Below are 18,716 nucleotides of genomic sequence, written 5' to 3'. Positions count from 1 at the left end.
TACTGCACCACAAATGCAAACAACCATGTCATAAAGAAATTATAGGACCGCCGAGTACATAAATAGTGTCCTAACCGTTGGCACAACCACCTTCCTAACCCTTCAGTGCCACACCTGCTGTTGGATTTAGAAGCCAATCTCCTCAAACAGCGTGCTCTGCAGGTGCACAACATGTCACATCTTTTCAGTAACAGAGTAATCGGAAGAACAAACTACAGGCACAGCAGCTTATCTCCAACCTGGCTGACCTTGAGCTTCCTGGAACAGGGACGATCAACTCCCTCATTAAAAGAAACAGTAACCTAATGTCCTTTGGATCTATACTAGGTTTTTTGTTGTTGTACTCGATCTCACTGCCAATCTGTGGAATGTATTAGGATCCTGGCATGTAGGTAACTGACCTCTTCAGCAGTCCATTACACTGGACGTTACTTGTTCTATGCATCAGCTACATCCCCTCTGTAAATTAAGAGCCAATTCTGCTTCCATTACATAAATGGTGAACGTTCCAATGGGTGCAGGATTAGAACCTTACTGTGTAGCCCCTAAAAACTTACTTAACAGCACGCACCCCCCTTCCCATAGGGAAACTGTATCAAGAGAGAATGAGAACTAACCTTTAAATTGATACGATCAAGGAGATCCTCGACAGACTTGGGCTGAGGTGGTCTTCCTTTCCGTCGTCTCCTTGTGGGCCGCTTTGGCTTCTCTTCCTCCTCATTTAACACGTCCACATAGATAAATTTGAAAGTGCCCACTTTGTTGTTCAACAGGCCCATCCAAGTGCCCATGGGAGGTTTGCTGATTATATCGATGATATCACCTTTCTGAAGGCACAAGAAAGAATGGGACAGTTAGGCACATAATTCCTATCAATACTCAGGCAAACTCACTATCCTCACTCTGTTTTTCCACTTACACAGAACCTGAAGACCTCAGGGGAATTTGCAGACATGACTCAATCACATACGCTTGTGAGGTGTGTCTTGTCACACCCATTTTACAGATGGGGAAAGAGGCAAACAGAGACTAAGGTCTACATTAAAAAAGCTGCAGTGACGCTTCTGTAGTGCTTCAGTGTAGACACTAACTATAGCGATGGAAGGGGTTTTTCCATCACCCCGGAGTTAATCCACTTCCTTGAGATGCAGTAGTTAGGTCAACAGAAGAATTCTTCCATTGACCTAGTGTTGTCTACACCAAGGGTTAGGCCAGTATAGCTACATCTCTCAGGCGCGGGGATTATGCCGATGTAAGTTTTCAGTGTAGACCAAGATCATACAGCAAGATCAGTGTAGACCAAGATCATTCAGCAAGCTAGTCACAGATCCTGGAATAGATCCCAGGAGTTCACACTTACACCAGTAGTTCTCAGTTATCTATGGATTGTTGCTCATGCTCTCCACTGTCTTGCTTTTGAAAATGGTCAGGCAGGCAGAGAGCATCTTCCTTGTGAATGTACTGCAGTGTCTGTGTTTCAGGAACCAGAGTCAAGCCAGTGATATGAAGTTTAAACCACTTTATTAGTTACATGACAAGATGGCTCCTACAGATTCTGAGCACACAGACCCTGGGTGTGACTGCATCATGTGAGTGACCTCTTATAATGGGAGGCCCTCTGGTGATTATTCCTGGCTAATTCTAAAGAGACAGTACCACAAGATACTACTCCTACTCTGTGTCTATCAGCAGTTGCTGTTTCAGCTCTAAAAAAGGAGTACTTGTGGCACTTTAGAGACTAACCAATTTATTTGAGCATAAACTTTCGTGAGCTACAGCTCACTTCATCAGACGCATCCGATGAAGTGAGCTGTAGCTCACAAAAGCTTATGCTCAAATAAATTGGTTAGTCTCTAAGGTGCCACTAGTACTCCTTTTCTTTTTGCGGATACAGACTAACACAGCTGCTACTCTGAAACCTGTTTCAGCTCTGTGGCACTGTTTGTAGCTAGTGCAAATTATAATAGACTCAATTCTAGTTCGGTGCAGGTGGACTAGCTCTGGCAGTGTAGGTGGCCACCTAGACACAGGGCACCCAGTGTTGGAAGTGTGCAAAAGTGAACTTTATACTGTCTTTGCAGCCCTTTCCCCACAAGGCTTGTCCTTGACAGCAACCAAGAATCTGGCTCAGAATATTTATTTGATCAGGAATTAACAACTCTGGCCTGTTTCAGCTGAGTTCTTCTGCTTGCCTGTTGCTAGAAAAACTCTCTCTGAAAATTGATTTTTCAAATCCGTGCAGAGTGGAAGTAAATTTACAGCATATATTTTCAGTTCCACAGTAGTTAACTCCCCCACTCCCTTCACACATACCCCTCCACTCCCTTCTCTGCCTGCCCCTTTGGAATTTTAAAGCAGGTTTGCTTGGATTTAGGAAAATACTAAGAACTACTCACCTATATTTTATCACCCAAACAACTCCTAAGAGCACATTGCAATACCAGAAAGAGACAGGTAACGGGAATGCAGGGAGCACAACCTCAGCTAAATAAGGGACTAAGTACTGTGTTAGCCTTCCTCAGACTAAGCTCTTACTGACTTTTCAGTGGGAGTTTTCCCTGAGTAGCATATGTCATTTGATCCAAGAAGAAAACTGGTACCTTAAGTTTCAGGGAGTCAGTGTCATAAGGGCTGGGTGTAAAATCAGTGTGAACCCTGGCTCGTCCACAAAAAGGTCCCCTATAGGGAGGCTCTTCATCATCACCATCTTCAGACTTGACACTCTCCCGGTTGCTGGCTGAGGAATCTGTCGTGCTCACTGTCTGACCACCTGTGTGGGGGAACCAGAGTAACAGCTTAAAAAAAAATATATGCTTGTTAGAAGGGCTCATCAACACCAATTCATTTCTGCCACTGTCAGAGATGAGATGCAAACACGAAAATGCTCATAAGAACTTCATTTTATTTACTGTGGAAATCTATGTGCCCTGCAGCAACAACAACAAAATGATGCGATTATAATTGAACTTACTCATTGAGCTCTGACCACTTAAGGAGCTCCTCAGGCTTTCTACTGAACCACCAGCTTTCAGTTTGGGCTTATCCAGAGAATCAGTCTCTGGCTGTGGTGACTGCGGAGAACCTGGCATTACATCAGGGCTGGAGTCCTGAAAGAGATTTGAACCCATTTCAGATTGGCAGATTCCCATGGAAGATGGCAGGGACTGCTTGCATGTATCTTAAGAGAAAACTTAGTACATATTCTACTACATGTTACCAGCAAGGACAGAAGTCATTAGGATTTATTTATTCTCGGCATTATGGTAAAGTCTAGGGGACCCAACAGAAGTTGGGGCCCCACAGTGCTAGGCTCTGTATAAACACATAATAGGAGACAGTCCCTGCCCCAGGCAGCTTACAATCTAAACAGACAAGACAAAAACAGGTGAAAGAAAGGGGGCATTATCCCCATTTTATAGATGGGGAAACAGAAGTTAAGTAACTTGTCCAAGGTCACAAAGTCTGTGGCAGAGCTGGGAATGGAAACTCCTGAATCCCAGTCTAGTGCCTTAATCACAAAACCATCCTTCCTCCCCAGGTTCATTCGTTTGCTCTCCCTCTCTGATGTATTACAATTTAGGCAACCATTTTGTATAGTATTTTTAAAATCCCAAACTAAACATTTTGCTTGATGCATTGTTAGATGTTTAAAACCCAGCAGAGAGTTTTTCCTTCACACAGAACTCCCAGTTTAGAGACAAAAAATTAAGACACTAAATATTTTTAGTGAGAACATTTGCTATAGGCTTTTAACTGCTTGTCAACTTTCCCAATCAGGCATTTGCATAATATAAGCAAAAATAAATAGCGTCCATGTAAGTCAAAACAGAAATGACCAGATGGGTGAGGTAATATCGGGTCCTGAAGAAGAGCTCTATGGAGCTTGATAGCTTGTCTCTTTCACCAATAGAAGTTGGTCCAGTAAAAGATATTACCTCACCCACTTTGTCTTGCTAATATTCTGGGACCAACACAGACAACACTGCAAACAAATGCAGAAATGGAAATTTTAAACTTCTTGCCACAAATTACTGTCATTTTTTGCTTGTGTATGTGAAGAGAAAAACAATTAACTGGAAAATGCAACCCAGACACAAAGAAATTATAAACAAAAGCAAGGATGCTTAGACACATATATGAGGAGGCAATTTCTGTGTTCATTCCTTCATGCATTATAGACAATCCAAATGCATGTTATCCATATTGAAATTGTGACAGCCTATCGGAAGAATGGCTCAAGCAATCATTTCCATTTCTGGTAGCTATTTGCAGGCAGAGCAGCATTTGCATGTTTTTGAACACATGCTGGCAGCAAAGAGGCACTTAGTTTGAGAAATGATGCCACAAAGATAGATGGTACAGCATTTAAAAAACAAAACAAAACCCAACCCTGCTGATATACAGAATAGTTGGCATTTTCACAGACGTGTGGTCATGAAACCATCCGAATGAAACCTATTATTTACATACTGCAGAATCATCAGGAAATATCTCCCCAGCATATGACTCTACAGGTCAAGCAAATCGCCAGAGAAAGCAGAAGAGCAGAAGCAGATCACTAACCCAATGTGCACACAGTTTTTCAGATTTATCTCATTCCTAAGTAGAATATCCAAAGGGTGGTTTGGCCCAAACATCTTATCTTTAAAGTTCCATAATACAGGAGGAAACGTGACCTTTGTTGCAGCTTATTATTTCTTAATTGAACTGCCCATTTGAAATGAACAATTAAAAAAAAGTATCACCCGCGTAGATCCAACGTGGCTGCATACATACTTAGGAAGGGGATTCCATACTGCATACATACTTAGGAAGTGTGAGCAACACTGCACATGATTGAGGATGACACCACATGCTGCGTTTTTAAAAATTTACTGATAGAACAATTCCGTTTGTCATTATTTGGAATAGGATTTAGTTATTTTTAAAAATATATTAATTATTATTATTAACATTTGTACGATGGTAGTGCCTCAAGGCCTCATCCAGATTGGGCCCAGTAGTGCTGGGCACTGTTCTAATGTAACTCACTGGTGAGTGTGCATTCCAAGGCCACCTTCCTCTCTGCGATTCGCAAAGGGTATGAGTTGGTACAGTCCCAGCTAAACAGCCGTGTCTCTTTAGCTCAAGCTGTAACAGCTTATGCTTTTAGCTCTGGAGGTTACCTGATGTGTTAGCCAAGACTTCGGCTGCCACATGAACAGAACAAACAACAATCCCTGCCCCAAAGAGTTTACAATCAAAAACGAAAGTTCCGGACAAGCAGCATGGGCTTGAGCAAGGCAGCCCAGTGTGTGTGAAGTGATGGACGATAATCATTACAGGGATGACCAGTGAAGTAACTTTGTTCAGCAGCTTTGGTTCTACAGTTCCACCTGCCACCCTAAACCTTACCACTGCTTTCTTCTGGGGCACATGTGGCCTAACACTCATCCCTTCTCTTTAATAACATCAGGTAGCCCATTCTCAGGGAGTTCAAAAGGCACTAGGTGGGAAGACTGCAAGGCAGAGCTATTTCCTTCTAAAGTAAACCCATTCTCTAGTTCATTGGGATGACACACACAGCAACATGCTCTTCTCCAGCCTATAAAGCACAAGGGAGAGAGAGGGGGAAAAACCCACCCCAAATCTCCCATTCTTGATGCTCCTTTCTAATAAGTTTTCAAGAAAAATTATTACAAAATTGTTTTGGCTAGCTGCTAAAGTCCTCTCCAAAGACCGCAAGAATTAAATGAGAGTTATAGTTGGTCACACTAGTCTGGTGCTGCAGGTCCACATTTATCAGGGCAGTTAAAAGTATGACTTGATAGCTATCACTTGCATTAGCCTGGGATCAGTCTGCTTCAGTGAAGAGAAATATGGATCACTTCATTTGGGAGCAAAAATCCACAATGCTCATTATTAATTTGAACTGTAATTGCACCTACAGGTCCCAGCCCCACTGTACTAGGTATTGCTCAAACATATACCAAAGAGAAGGTTCCTGCCCTGAGGAGTTGATAGTTCGAACCGGATCTTCAACATCAGAGCTGAGTACTGTTCAGCAAATGACAAGAGAGAAAAATAACGGCTGGAAGTATGTAGCCAAGCTGTCCCAAGAGGTATCACCAGAGGACTGCTGATAAATTAACACTATGATGGTATATTTGTTCCTGTCCACCAATAGCATGCTCCAGCTTTCTAACACTGCAAGGATATGCTAATTGGCTGCTGATTATTAAATGGCCACTAGAGGGTAATATTTATTAGAGAAAATGTTGCTTTCCCAGCTGTTTTGTAAGCAATTACTTACACATTACAGGTGGAAAGACTGATTTATCTTTTTTTAGTTCATTAGACGCTTTGACAATCCACCAAACCAAAGAAGATGAAGTCTGCCAAAAGGGATTTTCTCGGAGACAGATTTACTTTGGCCAGAGTAAATTCAAAGCACAGCTTTACAACTGCATATGCTGACGGCTGCTTTTAAGAATGAACTGTACAAATCTGTGATGAAGCAATGGTAGAAACAGATACAAGGTGTATCTATTTTCACAGGCTGCTGCAGGGGGAGCGGTAAGTTAGCTTTGCTTACGAGAGGGGAGTTGTATATGTTGAGTTTTATAGGGAGTTCAGTTAGGGTGTCAGCTGTATTTTAATTTTAGTTTTTTGAACTGGTATAAGGAGCCAGGGCTCTTTTTATCACTGAAGAAACCAAAGAAATAATAAATAAAATGACAGAGGTGGAACAACAACACGTCAGTCATCTCCCTCTATTGAACAGTCACCTAGAAGGAGATCTGAGACTGAATTGTCATGATTAGGTTTCTATAAAAGTGAGAGGTTTAAGAAAAACACAGGACTTGCCATATCACACTAAGTCACACAGAAAAATTTCTTCCTGACCTCACTGGACCTTTGGGAGATACCTTGAAGCATGCGGATCAATAGCCCCTATAGTTTTTATCTTAGCAAGTATAGTCCATTGTGAGCATTACATACCTGCTCTGACAGAGAGCTGCTATATTTTTTAGACATCCTTTTCTTCATGGTTTCTTTTACAGACTTCACCTTTTTGCCAAGAGATATACGGGAGGCAGAGGGTGATTTGATCACTTCTTTATAAATGAAGTCTCCTTCTTTGCCCTGCAAAATAAAATAGGGGGTTATGTCTATAAAATAAAATACAAGAGCAAATTCTTGCCACGCTGCCTGCCTGTTATATCTCACTCCAGCGCTCAGTGCAAAAAGGTATCCGGGGGTGACACGAAGGTAGCACAGTGTTTGGTTCACTGCTCTCAGCTTCAGCATGGAATCCTTCTCTTTTTTGGCCTTGACAATAAACTCGGTGCATAAACCACTGTAGCATTCTCATCGACTCTTGCTGCTTCTCAGACCTGATTATAAGAACTGGTTTGCGGCCCTAGAGGTACTGCATGAAGTTATGTTGGGGATTCAGTAGAGGGCGTTCCTCCGCTTTGAGTTACCATTGAACATTCGAGCTGTTAGGCAACACTACCTTCTGATACAACATAAAATCGTAGTCTGATCTGTTGCTTGGTCAGTAAAGATCCCCTACCCTTTTTACACAAGAGTAGGCATTGCTAACCTTGTGATCCTAGCCAAATACTTGCTTGGATAACTGCATTCTGCCTGCCTGAATTCCCATTTTATTTTCAACTGGATAAGCTGCATTCTCTCTTCTAAACTGTTGTGTAGGTTTCCTATAGTTTAAACTAGTTGCTGCATCCACCACACGTGTTAAGTGGCTGCACTGATTGATTCTTACACAGACAGTTTACACAATCCGTAAAGCACAATATTTCTCCATATGGCTTCCAAAATACATATTATAATACAACTCTGTTAGAGAGGCACTCGTAGCACCTCCATAGCCAAGGCTGCACTGAGATTTGCACTGCGAGAGGACAAAAACCCATTTCACACTTTAATGGTTGAATTTAATCTTCAATATGGTGCAATAACCCTTCAGGAGGAGAACTGAATTTTCCACAAGGATTATAATTTTGTTTTTAGAAAAAAGGTCATTATCATTACAAAAACCAAAGACAACATACATGCAAACCCCCAAACAAAGCTAGTCTAGATAAAAAACCCTCTCCCTCCCTCTTCTAAAAATCATTGTGAAATCTGGCAGTCACCAACTCTATCTTCCTTTCTCTTTGCAAAGATAACCTAATTGCTAACTTTACTGCTTCTTTTCATCAAGTTAAAGATAACCTTTTGTCTTGTGAGTTCTGAAAAGACATTAAACTAATGCAGTTAGAGACTTTCAGCAAATCCACTTGATCTGCATGCATTAGTCTCCTATACCATATCTTTCTCACTGCTGGTGGAAAGGGAAAGCATAACATCTAGATTTCATAGTTTCCCAGATCAAAAGGTAACCTGAACAAAACATCACAACTGGTTTAAAGATACTAGCTAAAAGATATACATCATGTGCTTATAAACCACATGTAAGGAAGAAAATCACTGAGTACAGATTTCTCTAGTCCCAAGGAAACTAATCCCTCCTCATTATCAGACATGTTGGCAATAGGTTGTTTTATTATTTAGATTTGATCTAAACTACTTGATATAAAAGAATTGGCAGAGACCAAGGCTAAAATAGTAAAAGTTGTTCTTGAGGGGGGAAAATGGTACAGTGAGCTGATCATTATTTATAATATAGTTCTTTTTGGTTGCAGACTTCACAACAGCAACTTTTGGATCAAAGTAATACATTTGAGAGTTTATTTTTTAATACCAAAAATAGCATTAAGAGGCTGGGGGGAGGACTGCCAACTTCAGAACAGGCACTTCTATAGTGACTTCCATCCAGATATCTCAAAGCCTTTCACAGACACCAGTGAGTGAAGGCCTAAAACATTTTTGTATGCATTTTATAGATGAAGCACTGAACCCAGATTAAATAATTTGGGGGCCCTGTGACTATGAAAATTCGGCCCCCACCTCACATGGACCCCAGAATGCCCCTCTTCCCTACCCCACTCAGACCCCTGAATGCCCCTTCCACCCCCCCATCCCCCAAATGCCCCCACACCACATATACCCCAGCCCCACTTTTCATGACAGCCATCACACACACATCCCACCTAACTGCAACCCCAACCCCTCAGCCCCATTTATAGCAGTCCCCACCATCTCCGTCCCCAACCTCACAACCCCTCCAACATTCCCAGCTTTCCCCCAGCCCTCACCCCACGGTCCACCAAGAACTCTCACCCAGCCTCTCACCCACTGCCCCAGGACCTTCCTGGTCATTCACAGATGCCCCTCCAGTGGAATGCTCTGCTTCCATCTCAGGCTAGGGTGGATCCTCCCAATTCCAGCTACCCTGCGATTCTCAGGTTTGGTCCGGCCACCCCTCATGGAGGGTAGCTAGGCAAAATTGGAGGAAGTGGCACTGAGAACTGCCTCGCTGGGTCACCGCACCACTCAGTTTTGTTTTGGTTTTTTTTCCAGTGGTTAGGGCTCCCTGCCCCCCGCCAAGATGGGGCCCTGTGCAAATGCACTGAAGGCACATTCGTTAATCCAGAGTGGTCATTGTCATCATCTTCTTCTTATGTTCTGGTCACAAATTAGATATTTTTCCATCTGTGGTGAAGCACAGATATCACTTGACTTGCCTGAGGTGATGCAGCAAGTCAATGACTTAGCTAGGAATAGAACAGAGATCTGACCCCTAGTCCTGTGCTGTAACCACCTGATCATTCTCACATACAGTATATAAACAAACACACACACAGTATATGGTTGTCACAAAGCTGAGAAACCAGTGCAGTTGGTGGTTAAAAATAATAATTGTGCTCTCTGGGCTGCTTACTTGGATCCCCAAACTGCTATTATAGAACTACACCGAAGACTACATTGAACTCCACCAAGAAGCATTTCATAGTACCACACATGAGGAGCCTCCTGCTATTTCAGACCCAGCCCTTCCTACCTCCTACTCACCATTTGGTCAGAGTTGTTGTTTCCAATGTGCAGGGAACGATTTGTCAAGTCAAATCCTCCAAAGCTACAGGTTCTCTGTGGAAAGGACAGGATTAGTACAGAAACAATCACATTACAAACACTTAACTCACTCAAGCATCTTCTCCCATTTGGAGAACATCACTGAAAACACAAATGTATGCAGAAGATGGAAATGGAAAAAAGGATGAGAAACTGAGAAAACTGTCCACTCATTTTATGTAGTAAGCCTTTCAATTTTCTGGCAACCTGATTCCAGCCTCCTCCCCTATACTAGTCCAAAGTAGTACCCCTATAGTCAGGGGCCCCAATCCTGTGAGGTGTTGAGTGAGCACCTCCTGGGAGTAGCTGAACACCTTCAACTTCCACTGAAATCAATGGATGAGCTAAGCACCTTGCATAATCAGGCCCTGGGGGTGTGTGGGGGGGAACATAACCCCAGTCCAGCTGTCAAAAAGGGATATGCCACCAGAGGTTTTATTCTTCCAAAGCAATGACTCCAGTTTAGGCATCTCTCACCCCTGCTTGGTGGTACAAAGCAGCTTTATCACCCGCTGGGAAAGAAAGCAGGTCATATTTACAATGGCACGATTAGCCCAGTGGAGTGACTCACTCACTGCTCCTCAGACCTGGCCAAAAACTCTGATACTGTAGATAATAGTCTTCCTGCCTAAAAGCATCAGCACTATGACACCGGTTCCCTCCCAAAAGCACAAAGCCACAGCGTGACCAATCACACTAAGTAAAGCTACACGTCCACAGCAAGAAACAACATGTTCAGCTCTGGCTGATGGACCTGTTCTAAAGCTCTTGTATCAGCTGGAAGAGGACTGGCCCCTTTGAACTCAGTGGGAATACAACTACTGCCTTTCAATACAAGAAGGTAAAACTGTTAAAAACTTTTCCCCCCCTCAAAAATTGGAGCACAGTACTGTACTGCAGTGACCTTGCTCTGTTCCAATGACTGTGTTTAGATTCTTTTCACTGACAGTAACCACATGGGACATCCCAGGGAAATAAGGATGCAGCAATTAGTATTTATTTGTATCAGTGGTAATATTCGGTAGCTGATTTACAGACAGGTAGTTCTCTGTTTTAAATGATCTCTTTATAGTTAGACAAAGCGATGGGGAAATGCCTGAAGAACATCGGTGTGCTTTTTTTACATCCTGATCCAACACATAATGAAGTCAATTGAGAGATTTCTAGTGATATCAATGGCATTAGATCAGGTTCTTAGTTCTTCAGATTTGCCTAACAAACATCCAGAAGCTGTTGAAAGGCTTGAAGGTAGGTAACACCTATCAGCTGACAGCTACTCAACGAAAAGCCTGGAGACTGTGATTTGCAGGAAGACGACCCAAAAATTACAGTCCCCAATGGACAATTTGATTAATTGGTCCTATTAGAACAAACCTTTGTTCTACCTTATTCATTTCTAATCAGGTGGGGTGGGACAAAGCAGAACAACAAATATGGGGATGAAGAAAGTTGCATGACCTCGAACCTGTCAAAGTTGGCTATGGATAAAGCAGCGGGTGTCTCTTGAAAGCTATCAGCTTTCTCTCCCTGCACATTCAGTGGCACTTAAAGAAGCTGGCCACAGGAGCAGGGCAACAGGCTCAGACATAAGTCCAGAGGGCCAAGCCTTTGCTCCTCTGCTCCCATGGCACTCAGATGCAAGAACATGTGAGATCCAGCTTCATGGAACCACCTTCAATGAACACTCCTACTCCAAGCAGCCCACAGCCTTCTGCTGAGTTGGGAGGAGGAAGAGGGAACTGCACACAAGAGAGCAACATCTAGAACACACAAGAGAAAAACAAAGAGAAGAGAAAAGATGAACAGAAAAAAAGGTGTGAGAGCAGAAAGACTATGGACAGGAAAAGAGATGACAGCAACTGTAATGAGGCATGGTGAGAGGCCACCTAGGGAGGGGTGTGTGTGTGCGTGCATGTGTTCACTGGGTTAAGGGCATCCCTCTGTCACAAGGGGGATATTAGCAGAAAAAGTCTGAGAACAAATGACTTAGTCACACTGGTCAAGGCGAGCTCACAACCTAGCTGTGAGAACGGTTTTATAAAAAGTCATACGCTAGCCACACCAGCAAACACCACCATTAAGATCTATGTTTCATACACAGCACTTTTTAACCCAGGGGTTGGCAAACTGTGGCCCGAGGGCCGGATCTGGCCCATGAGCCACTTTAAGCCGGCCCGCAAGCTCCTGCGGGGGAGTGGGGTCTGGGACTTGCGCTGCTCCAGCGCTCCAGCTGGGGCACTGGGTTGGGGGCTGTACCACGTGGCTCAGCCCTGCTGCAGTGCTCCAGCCAGGGCACCGGGTCACCGCAGCATGGCCCCGCTCTGGGGCACAGGGTCGGGGGCCACTCCACGTGTAGGAGCCGGAGAAGGGACATGCCACTGCTTCGGGAGCTGCTTGAGGTAAGCGTCGTTCAAAGCCTGCACACTTGAGCCTCTCCCCACACCCCAACCCTCTGCCCCAGCCCTGATCCCCCTCCCGCCCTCCGAACCCCTCGGTCCCAGCCCAGAGCATCCTCCTACACCCCAAACTCCTAATTGCCAACCCCACCCCAGAGCCCGCCTCCCCAACCAGAGCCCACCCCCAATTTTGTGAGCATTCATTGCCTGCCACACAATTTCTATTCCCCGATGTGGCCCTCAGGCCAAAAACTTTGCCCTGCCTGCTTTATCCACATAACTGGGACCTTCTGTGCCAAGCAAATTCTAATTAATCCCACCTTGCTCAGATAACCTAACACTGAAGAGAGGACAGTGGAACAGAACTTAAGGAATTGTTCTCAGCCAATGGCTTTTAAGCTAGCCAGAGTAGTTCTTCTAGCAATCTTCTCTGAGAAGAAAGTCCTTGTAAATCTTTACCTTGCCCTTTCATGTCACTTTGATCATTTCTGGTAATACTGTACCAAACAAAAAGTCTGTGGATGAAGAGAGGGATATTCAATGGAATGGTCATGCAATCAAAAAATCCCAACATATTAGGATACTGGGAGGAAAGAAAAACTGATGTGATTCAAAAATTTCAAGCATGCCCAGGTCACCGAAACAAATATAAATGACAAAAACAAATGGCAAGACTAGACTGTGACCACTTCCACTGAATACAAAGGCATTACAATTATCCTGAGGTTGCAGCAAGCGTTACAATTTTAGGAAGGAGGACTGGAGGTGCTTGAAGGTCATGAGACTCTTATCAGGTTTCTGCTGTTTTAAAAAGAAGTTTCTTTCAAGCTAATTGATTAGAAAGTCCACTCCAAAAAAGAAAAGAAAAGAAGTGCTCTCCTTTTCTTCTCTAATTTTATCTTTGTGAACAAGCTAATGAGTTCCATAATGAGACTTCAAAAGTGAGACTACTCACATGTTTTTAAATGATTAAACAGCTTCCTCTTTGGGATGGCATCTGTATTTACAAGAAGAGAACATCAAAGGGCATTTCTAATGCATAACTGTGGTATTTTAGAAAACATGAAGAACTAGCGGAAACTAGCAGATCTTGTCAGTCTGCATATGCCCCACAAATATTCAACCTGCAGAGGGGTGTTTCAGGTACAATCAATTAAAATGTCATTACATAAAAGAATATTGTTCAAGAACACTATTTCTGGAAGTAACATGACACTACCAGTGATGAGTCAGCTAGTTCCAGCTATATTGGAATTGGAAAAGGTTCAGAAAAGGGCAACAAAAATGATTAGGGGTATAGAACAGCTTCTGTATGAGAAGAGATTAATAAGACTGGGACTTTTCAGCTTTGAAAAGAGGCCACTGAGGGGGGATATGATAGAGGTCTATAAAATCATGAGTGGTGTAGAGAAAGTAAATAAGGAAGTGTTACTTACAAGTGTTACTTACAAGAACAAGGGGCCACCAAATGAAATTAATAGGTAGCAGGTTTAAAACAAACACAGGGAAGTATTTTTTCATGCGATGTGCTGTCAACCTCTGGAACTCCTTACCAGAGGGTGTTATGAAGGCCAATACTATAATGGGGTTCAAACGGGGGCTAGGTAGATTCAGGGAAGATGGGTTCATCAATGGCTGTTAGCCAGGATGGGCAGGAATGGTGCCCCTAGCCTCTGTTTGCCAGAAGCTGGGATTGGGTGCCAGGGCATGGATCACTTAATGATAACTTGTCTGTTCATTCCCTTTGGGGCACCTGCCACTGGCCACTGTCAGAGGACAGGATAGGGGGCTTGATGGACCTTTGGTGTGACCCAGTATGGCTGTCCTTATGTAGGCTACACAGAAGCACTAGTGGAATAGCCAGGAGAAACTGTTAATTGTACTGGGTCAAAATAAAGTATTACCACAGTCGCCATCAACCAAATACAAGTGTATGCCTGGGTGTGGTGCTCTTTTCCCCTCTGGTGGTACTCAACCATCTTGAGATTAATGAGTCTGCTACAGTCTTAGCTAAAAGCCATGCGGCTTTTAACTCATGCTGTTAAAAGCATACACTCCTCTGCTGGCTACCCTTCCCTGTATCCCAACTTCCCAGGTCTCCCCTCCATCACATGCTAGGGAGCAGGAGCTGCAGTCAGGGGCAGGGCAGAAGTGACTCAGAGAGATTCTCTGCTGGAGAGAGAAGTTGGGGAGGAAAGACGACATGTAGATAACAAAGCCCTCTACCTCTCTCGAGTGCTGGACATGTGGGGAGGGAGGCTACAGAGCTGGAGTGCACTGTGTTAGCAATGGAGAGGAAAACTGAGGGGGAAGATCTGGGATGAGAGTAGGAAGGATAACAGAAGGAAGCAGAAGGAGAGAAGCAGAATTTACTCAGTCTTCCATCCACCTGAAGGATTTAGGTAACCTACAATATTTCCTTTTAAGGAATGCTGAACTAATTTATGAAACAGCAGAAAACTTTTTTCACATTGCTTCTCTTTTCCCCAAAATCTCAATTTCTGAATTAGAAGAGTTTAAAAGAAGCTTTTAGTGGTAAATTTTGCTCTTTCCCATTGAGTCACTCCATGCACATGGGAACCGCAGACTTGACAATGCTCTTCTCTTTATACACTGAAAGGGATTATACCAATTTCTTCACTGGGGACTAGAACGGCCCCTGTCCTCACAGCTCATTTTTGCATTTAACAACTTCTATTGGCAAATGAGAGGGGGAAAACACTGTACTGAAGTTTACAGGTTGGGACAGAAAGCAGAAACAATGCTGACTGCAACCTCACAGGAACTGGAAGGCCACCTTCATGACAGCTCTTTGACTCACAGACTTTTGGTGGATTCTCAAGAGAACCCTTTTAGTACAACGGTCCACTGTGGCAGCCCACTTCCGTTTGGCCTCCTCATCCTCATCCAGCAGGCATCTCCTCAGGTCCTGCTTGTCAGCCTTGCTCATGGTCCTGTCAGTGACGGGACGCACCAGCTGTGATAGGTTGAGGTGACTGTACAGGCTTCTCTCCACCACGTAGGTGATATTGAACTCACTGACAGAGGTGCGCCCTCGAAGCCTTCTGTTTGGGAAGCCACAACCTCCTCCCCCTTTGGCTTTGTGCCGGAGCAGTTGTAGGTCACAAGTTGCAGGGGATGCGCCTTTCCTGACAGGACGCTGGCAGAGAAAAGCTCTGGAACAGGAATAGTTAGTATCCATTTTCTTCAATCGGATCTGCTTCCTGACACTCTGAACCTCCTCCAGGGACACCAGGAGATGGTGCTTGTGCCTGGTGCTGTCATAAAAGCAAATACTTTCAGTACTTACCCCGTGGCTCAGGGAGCCAAGGCCCTTCTTCATCTCCCCCTCTGTCAAAGAGCGGCAAACCTTCTGGGTCTTCTCCTCTTCTGGGTAAGAAAAAAATGTCCCCAGCTTCTTGGGGGGCTTAATAAGTCCACGGCTATCAGTTTTGCTGAGGGTCTTAACCAGCTTCCTATTAGCACCCCAAGTATCTAGGCTGCTGGATGAAGGAGAAGTGGTGAGTGAGTCTGAATCATCCGCAGGCTGCTTTTCAGAAGAGCCATCTAAATAGAATTGCTTCTTGTGAACTCCTGAGTAAAGTGCCGATCTGTCATCCAGTACAGGAGAGCTGTCAAGTGAGTGCTCGTCCACACCTATAGGGGACAAAAGCAGCAAAACATACATCATCTTTCACACTTATCGTCTAATTTACTCATACACTAATGAGTCTTCCCCTGGAGGTTGTGCTCTGGCCAATCATTTCATTAAATTAAGACAACAACAAAATACAGATACTTAAAATGGAGAAAATATTCCTGACTACTTGTGATGCACAGTGGCCCATAACGTTTTTGTTGGTGGACAGACTTGCAGCAAGTTCTCCCACTTCCATAAGCAAAGCAAGAATTCTGGGATAACTTAATTAAGAAGTAGCCTTAAAGAATATTTTAAAAAGACATTACCAAGACCTTTTCAGCATTTTAAACATCATTCTCCCCTTCCAAGTGGTGTCAGTAATGAAGCTTTAAAAAGTTGAAATCAAGATGCTTCTTCCCAGAACGTATTTTTTCATCAATCACTGCACACACTGTTTTATTCTATTAATTAGAAATAATAATAGTAATAAAACTACTTTGCACTTATACAGTGCTTTTTCATTCACAAACCTCACAGAGCTATAATGAAGGAGAAGAAAGTATTTTCTTTCGTTTATAGATGAGAGAGATGAAGAACAGAGTAGTTAAGTGGCTTGTCCAAGCAAGTCAGTGGCAGAGGTGAGACCAGAACCCAGGTGTCCTATCACATCACTTATATGCCAGACTATGCTCCTCCTGTTGGTTTTTTGTTGTTACTCTGGTGCTGAGATGTTGGCAATGGGCCAAATTCCGCTGTTCTTAATTGAGCAACATTCCCATTGAATTCTAAAAAGTTTGCTCAGCTGAGGACTGCAGATTTTGATGCATTGATATTTAAGTATTTATTTAAAGAAAACAAGGAAACTGAAGGACTAAGTGTGGAGGGAATCTTATCAGAAGTTACATGTGTTTTGTAAACACAGTGAAATCACAGGAGTTTTCCCCACTTCTTTCTTGCAAAACACACTGCAGAAAAGTGTGAAAAGAAATGTGTACACCCACAGGGGCTCCCATACCATTCTGCTGGGTCGTAGAGCTCAGCTACCAGCAATGCAATGTAATTGTTATGGGCAAGAAATGCATTCAAGATACCCAAGAGCAAACACCACACCAAACATCCCCACTTGGTTTAGATTTCCAATCGCCAGTTCTGCTACAAGCCAACAGTATTTCTCTGTGTAAGGTATGGAGCTGAGCCCAAGGATCATATTGAAAGGCTAGAGCTTCCTGGGGGTGGCACCGAGTTCTATTTACATTATGTTTACTTAACGCATTTGTGAGAGAAAGGAAGTAGGTCAAATTGTGGATGTACCAACCTCAGCATCCCTTTAAAAATATGCTTTTCAGCCGCTCTCCATATTTTAGGTGGAAAAAATGATTTTTCAAACTGAAATATTATTTTAAAATAATGGCTAGAACAAAGATACAAGAACGGGACCTGGGCTGCTTTTGGGATTAGTGGAGGCAAATAATACACTTAAAACATAATTCCTTTTTACGTGTAAGGGTTTAGAAAACATTTTCTTCAGATTTTTCTACTGAGCATCTTTTAAGCCAGATGCTGAGTTAGGGAAAAATGCCAAAAAATATCACGCACATACATGACAGTTCTGCCCAATATATTAGCTAGGGCATGTATATAGGCAATTCACACATCTGTATGTGTTCCCAAGTGCTCACAGAGCTGTCTTGTACAGATTGAATTCATTTTTAGTGAGTTGTGAAACTTTCTTTTTAAAAGAAAACTGAAGTTTTATCCATCCCCACTATAACTCAAGTGGCTTCCACAGTGTTACAGCCGGGATGAATTTGGACCACTGACTTCAATTATGGTGTTGGTAAACTATCCTAATAATAGTGAATAAATTCCAACATGCAAACAACATTGCAGGTCTAGCCTCAGCCTAAACAAGGATGTAAATTCAGAGTTGAGACTTCCTATTTCATCTTCTGTTCATTCTGTCGGCAAGAGACATCTGCTGCACACACATTAGTTGAAACCTACGCCTCTCTTCTGTGAAGGTACAGCCAGCTAAATAAAGGAATGGTTGTGTGCCAGATTTGACACTCTTAACATCACTTGCACTGAACTGTTCAGTGGTTCAATTACTTTTCCTTTTCCCAGTGTAACAGAATAATAGTTCGTATGAGAGTGAATAAGCGTTGACAAATTACATTGGCCTATTGAGAAAATATGTATTTAAACAAGTTGCAAAATATGCATTGTGTGTCATAGGCCACAACAGATGTTGTACGGAGTCAGTCCATAGTATAGAGCAGGGGTGGCCAAACTTACTGACCCACTGAGCCACATATGAAAATCTTCAGAAGTCTGAGAGCCAGGGCACACCTGACGGGAGTTGGGGCTTCAGCCCCTCGTAAGAGCATAAGAATGGCCACACTGGGTCAGACCAAAGGTCCATCCAGCCCAGTATCCTGTCTGCCGACAGTGGCCAATGCCAGGTGCCCCAGAGGGAGTGAATCTAACAGGTAATGATCAAGTGATCTCTCTCTGGCCATCCATCTCCACCTTCTGACAAACAGAGGCTAGGGACACCATTCCTTACCCATCCTGGCTAATAGCCATTAGTGGACTTAGCCTCCATAAATGTATCCAGTTCTCTTTTAAATCCTGTTATAGTCCTAGACTTCACAACCTCC

General features: G+C 43.3%; 1 protein-coding gene across 7 annotated transcripts in view; it reads right to left on the bottom strand.

Moving 5' to 3' along the window:
- SASH1 (SAM and SH3 domain containing 1) overlaps positions 1–18,716 on the bottom strand; it is an 890,912-nt gene that overhangs the window by 20,826 nt on the left and 851,370 nt on the right. For 5 of the 7 annotated variants that reach the window (XM_048844286.2, XM_048844289.2, XM_048844288.2 and 2 more), the window contains 6 exons: positions 15,238–16,073; positions 9,961–10,035; positions 6,982–7,125; positions 2,972–3,107; positions 2,601–2,770; positions 618–827 (listed from right to left, as the gene is read on the bottom strand). In XM_048844286.2, the coding sequence (XP_048700243.1) occupies positions 618–827; positions 2,601–2,770; positions 2,972–3,107; positions 6,982–7,125; positions 9,961–10,035; positions 15,238–16,073 (1,571 nt within the window). The remainder of the gene's footprint in view (positions 1–617; positions 828–2,600; positions 2,771–2,971; positions 3,108–6,981; positions 7,126–9,960; positions 10,036–15,237; positions 16,074–18,716) is intronic. The other 2 variants (XM_048844290.2, XM_048844293.2) reach the window with 1 other exon arrangement.

This window comes from Caretta caretta, chromosome 3 (assembly GCF_965140235.1).
Source record: "Caretta caretta isolate rCarCar2 chromosome 3, rCarCar1.hap1, whole genome shotgun sequence".
Taxonomy (NCBI): domain Eukaryota; kingdom Metazoa; phylum Chordata; order Testudines; family Cheloniidae; genus Caretta; species Caretta caretta.
Note: the sequence above shows the minus strand (reverse complement) of the source record. Positions and strands in the feature narration are given on the sequence as shown.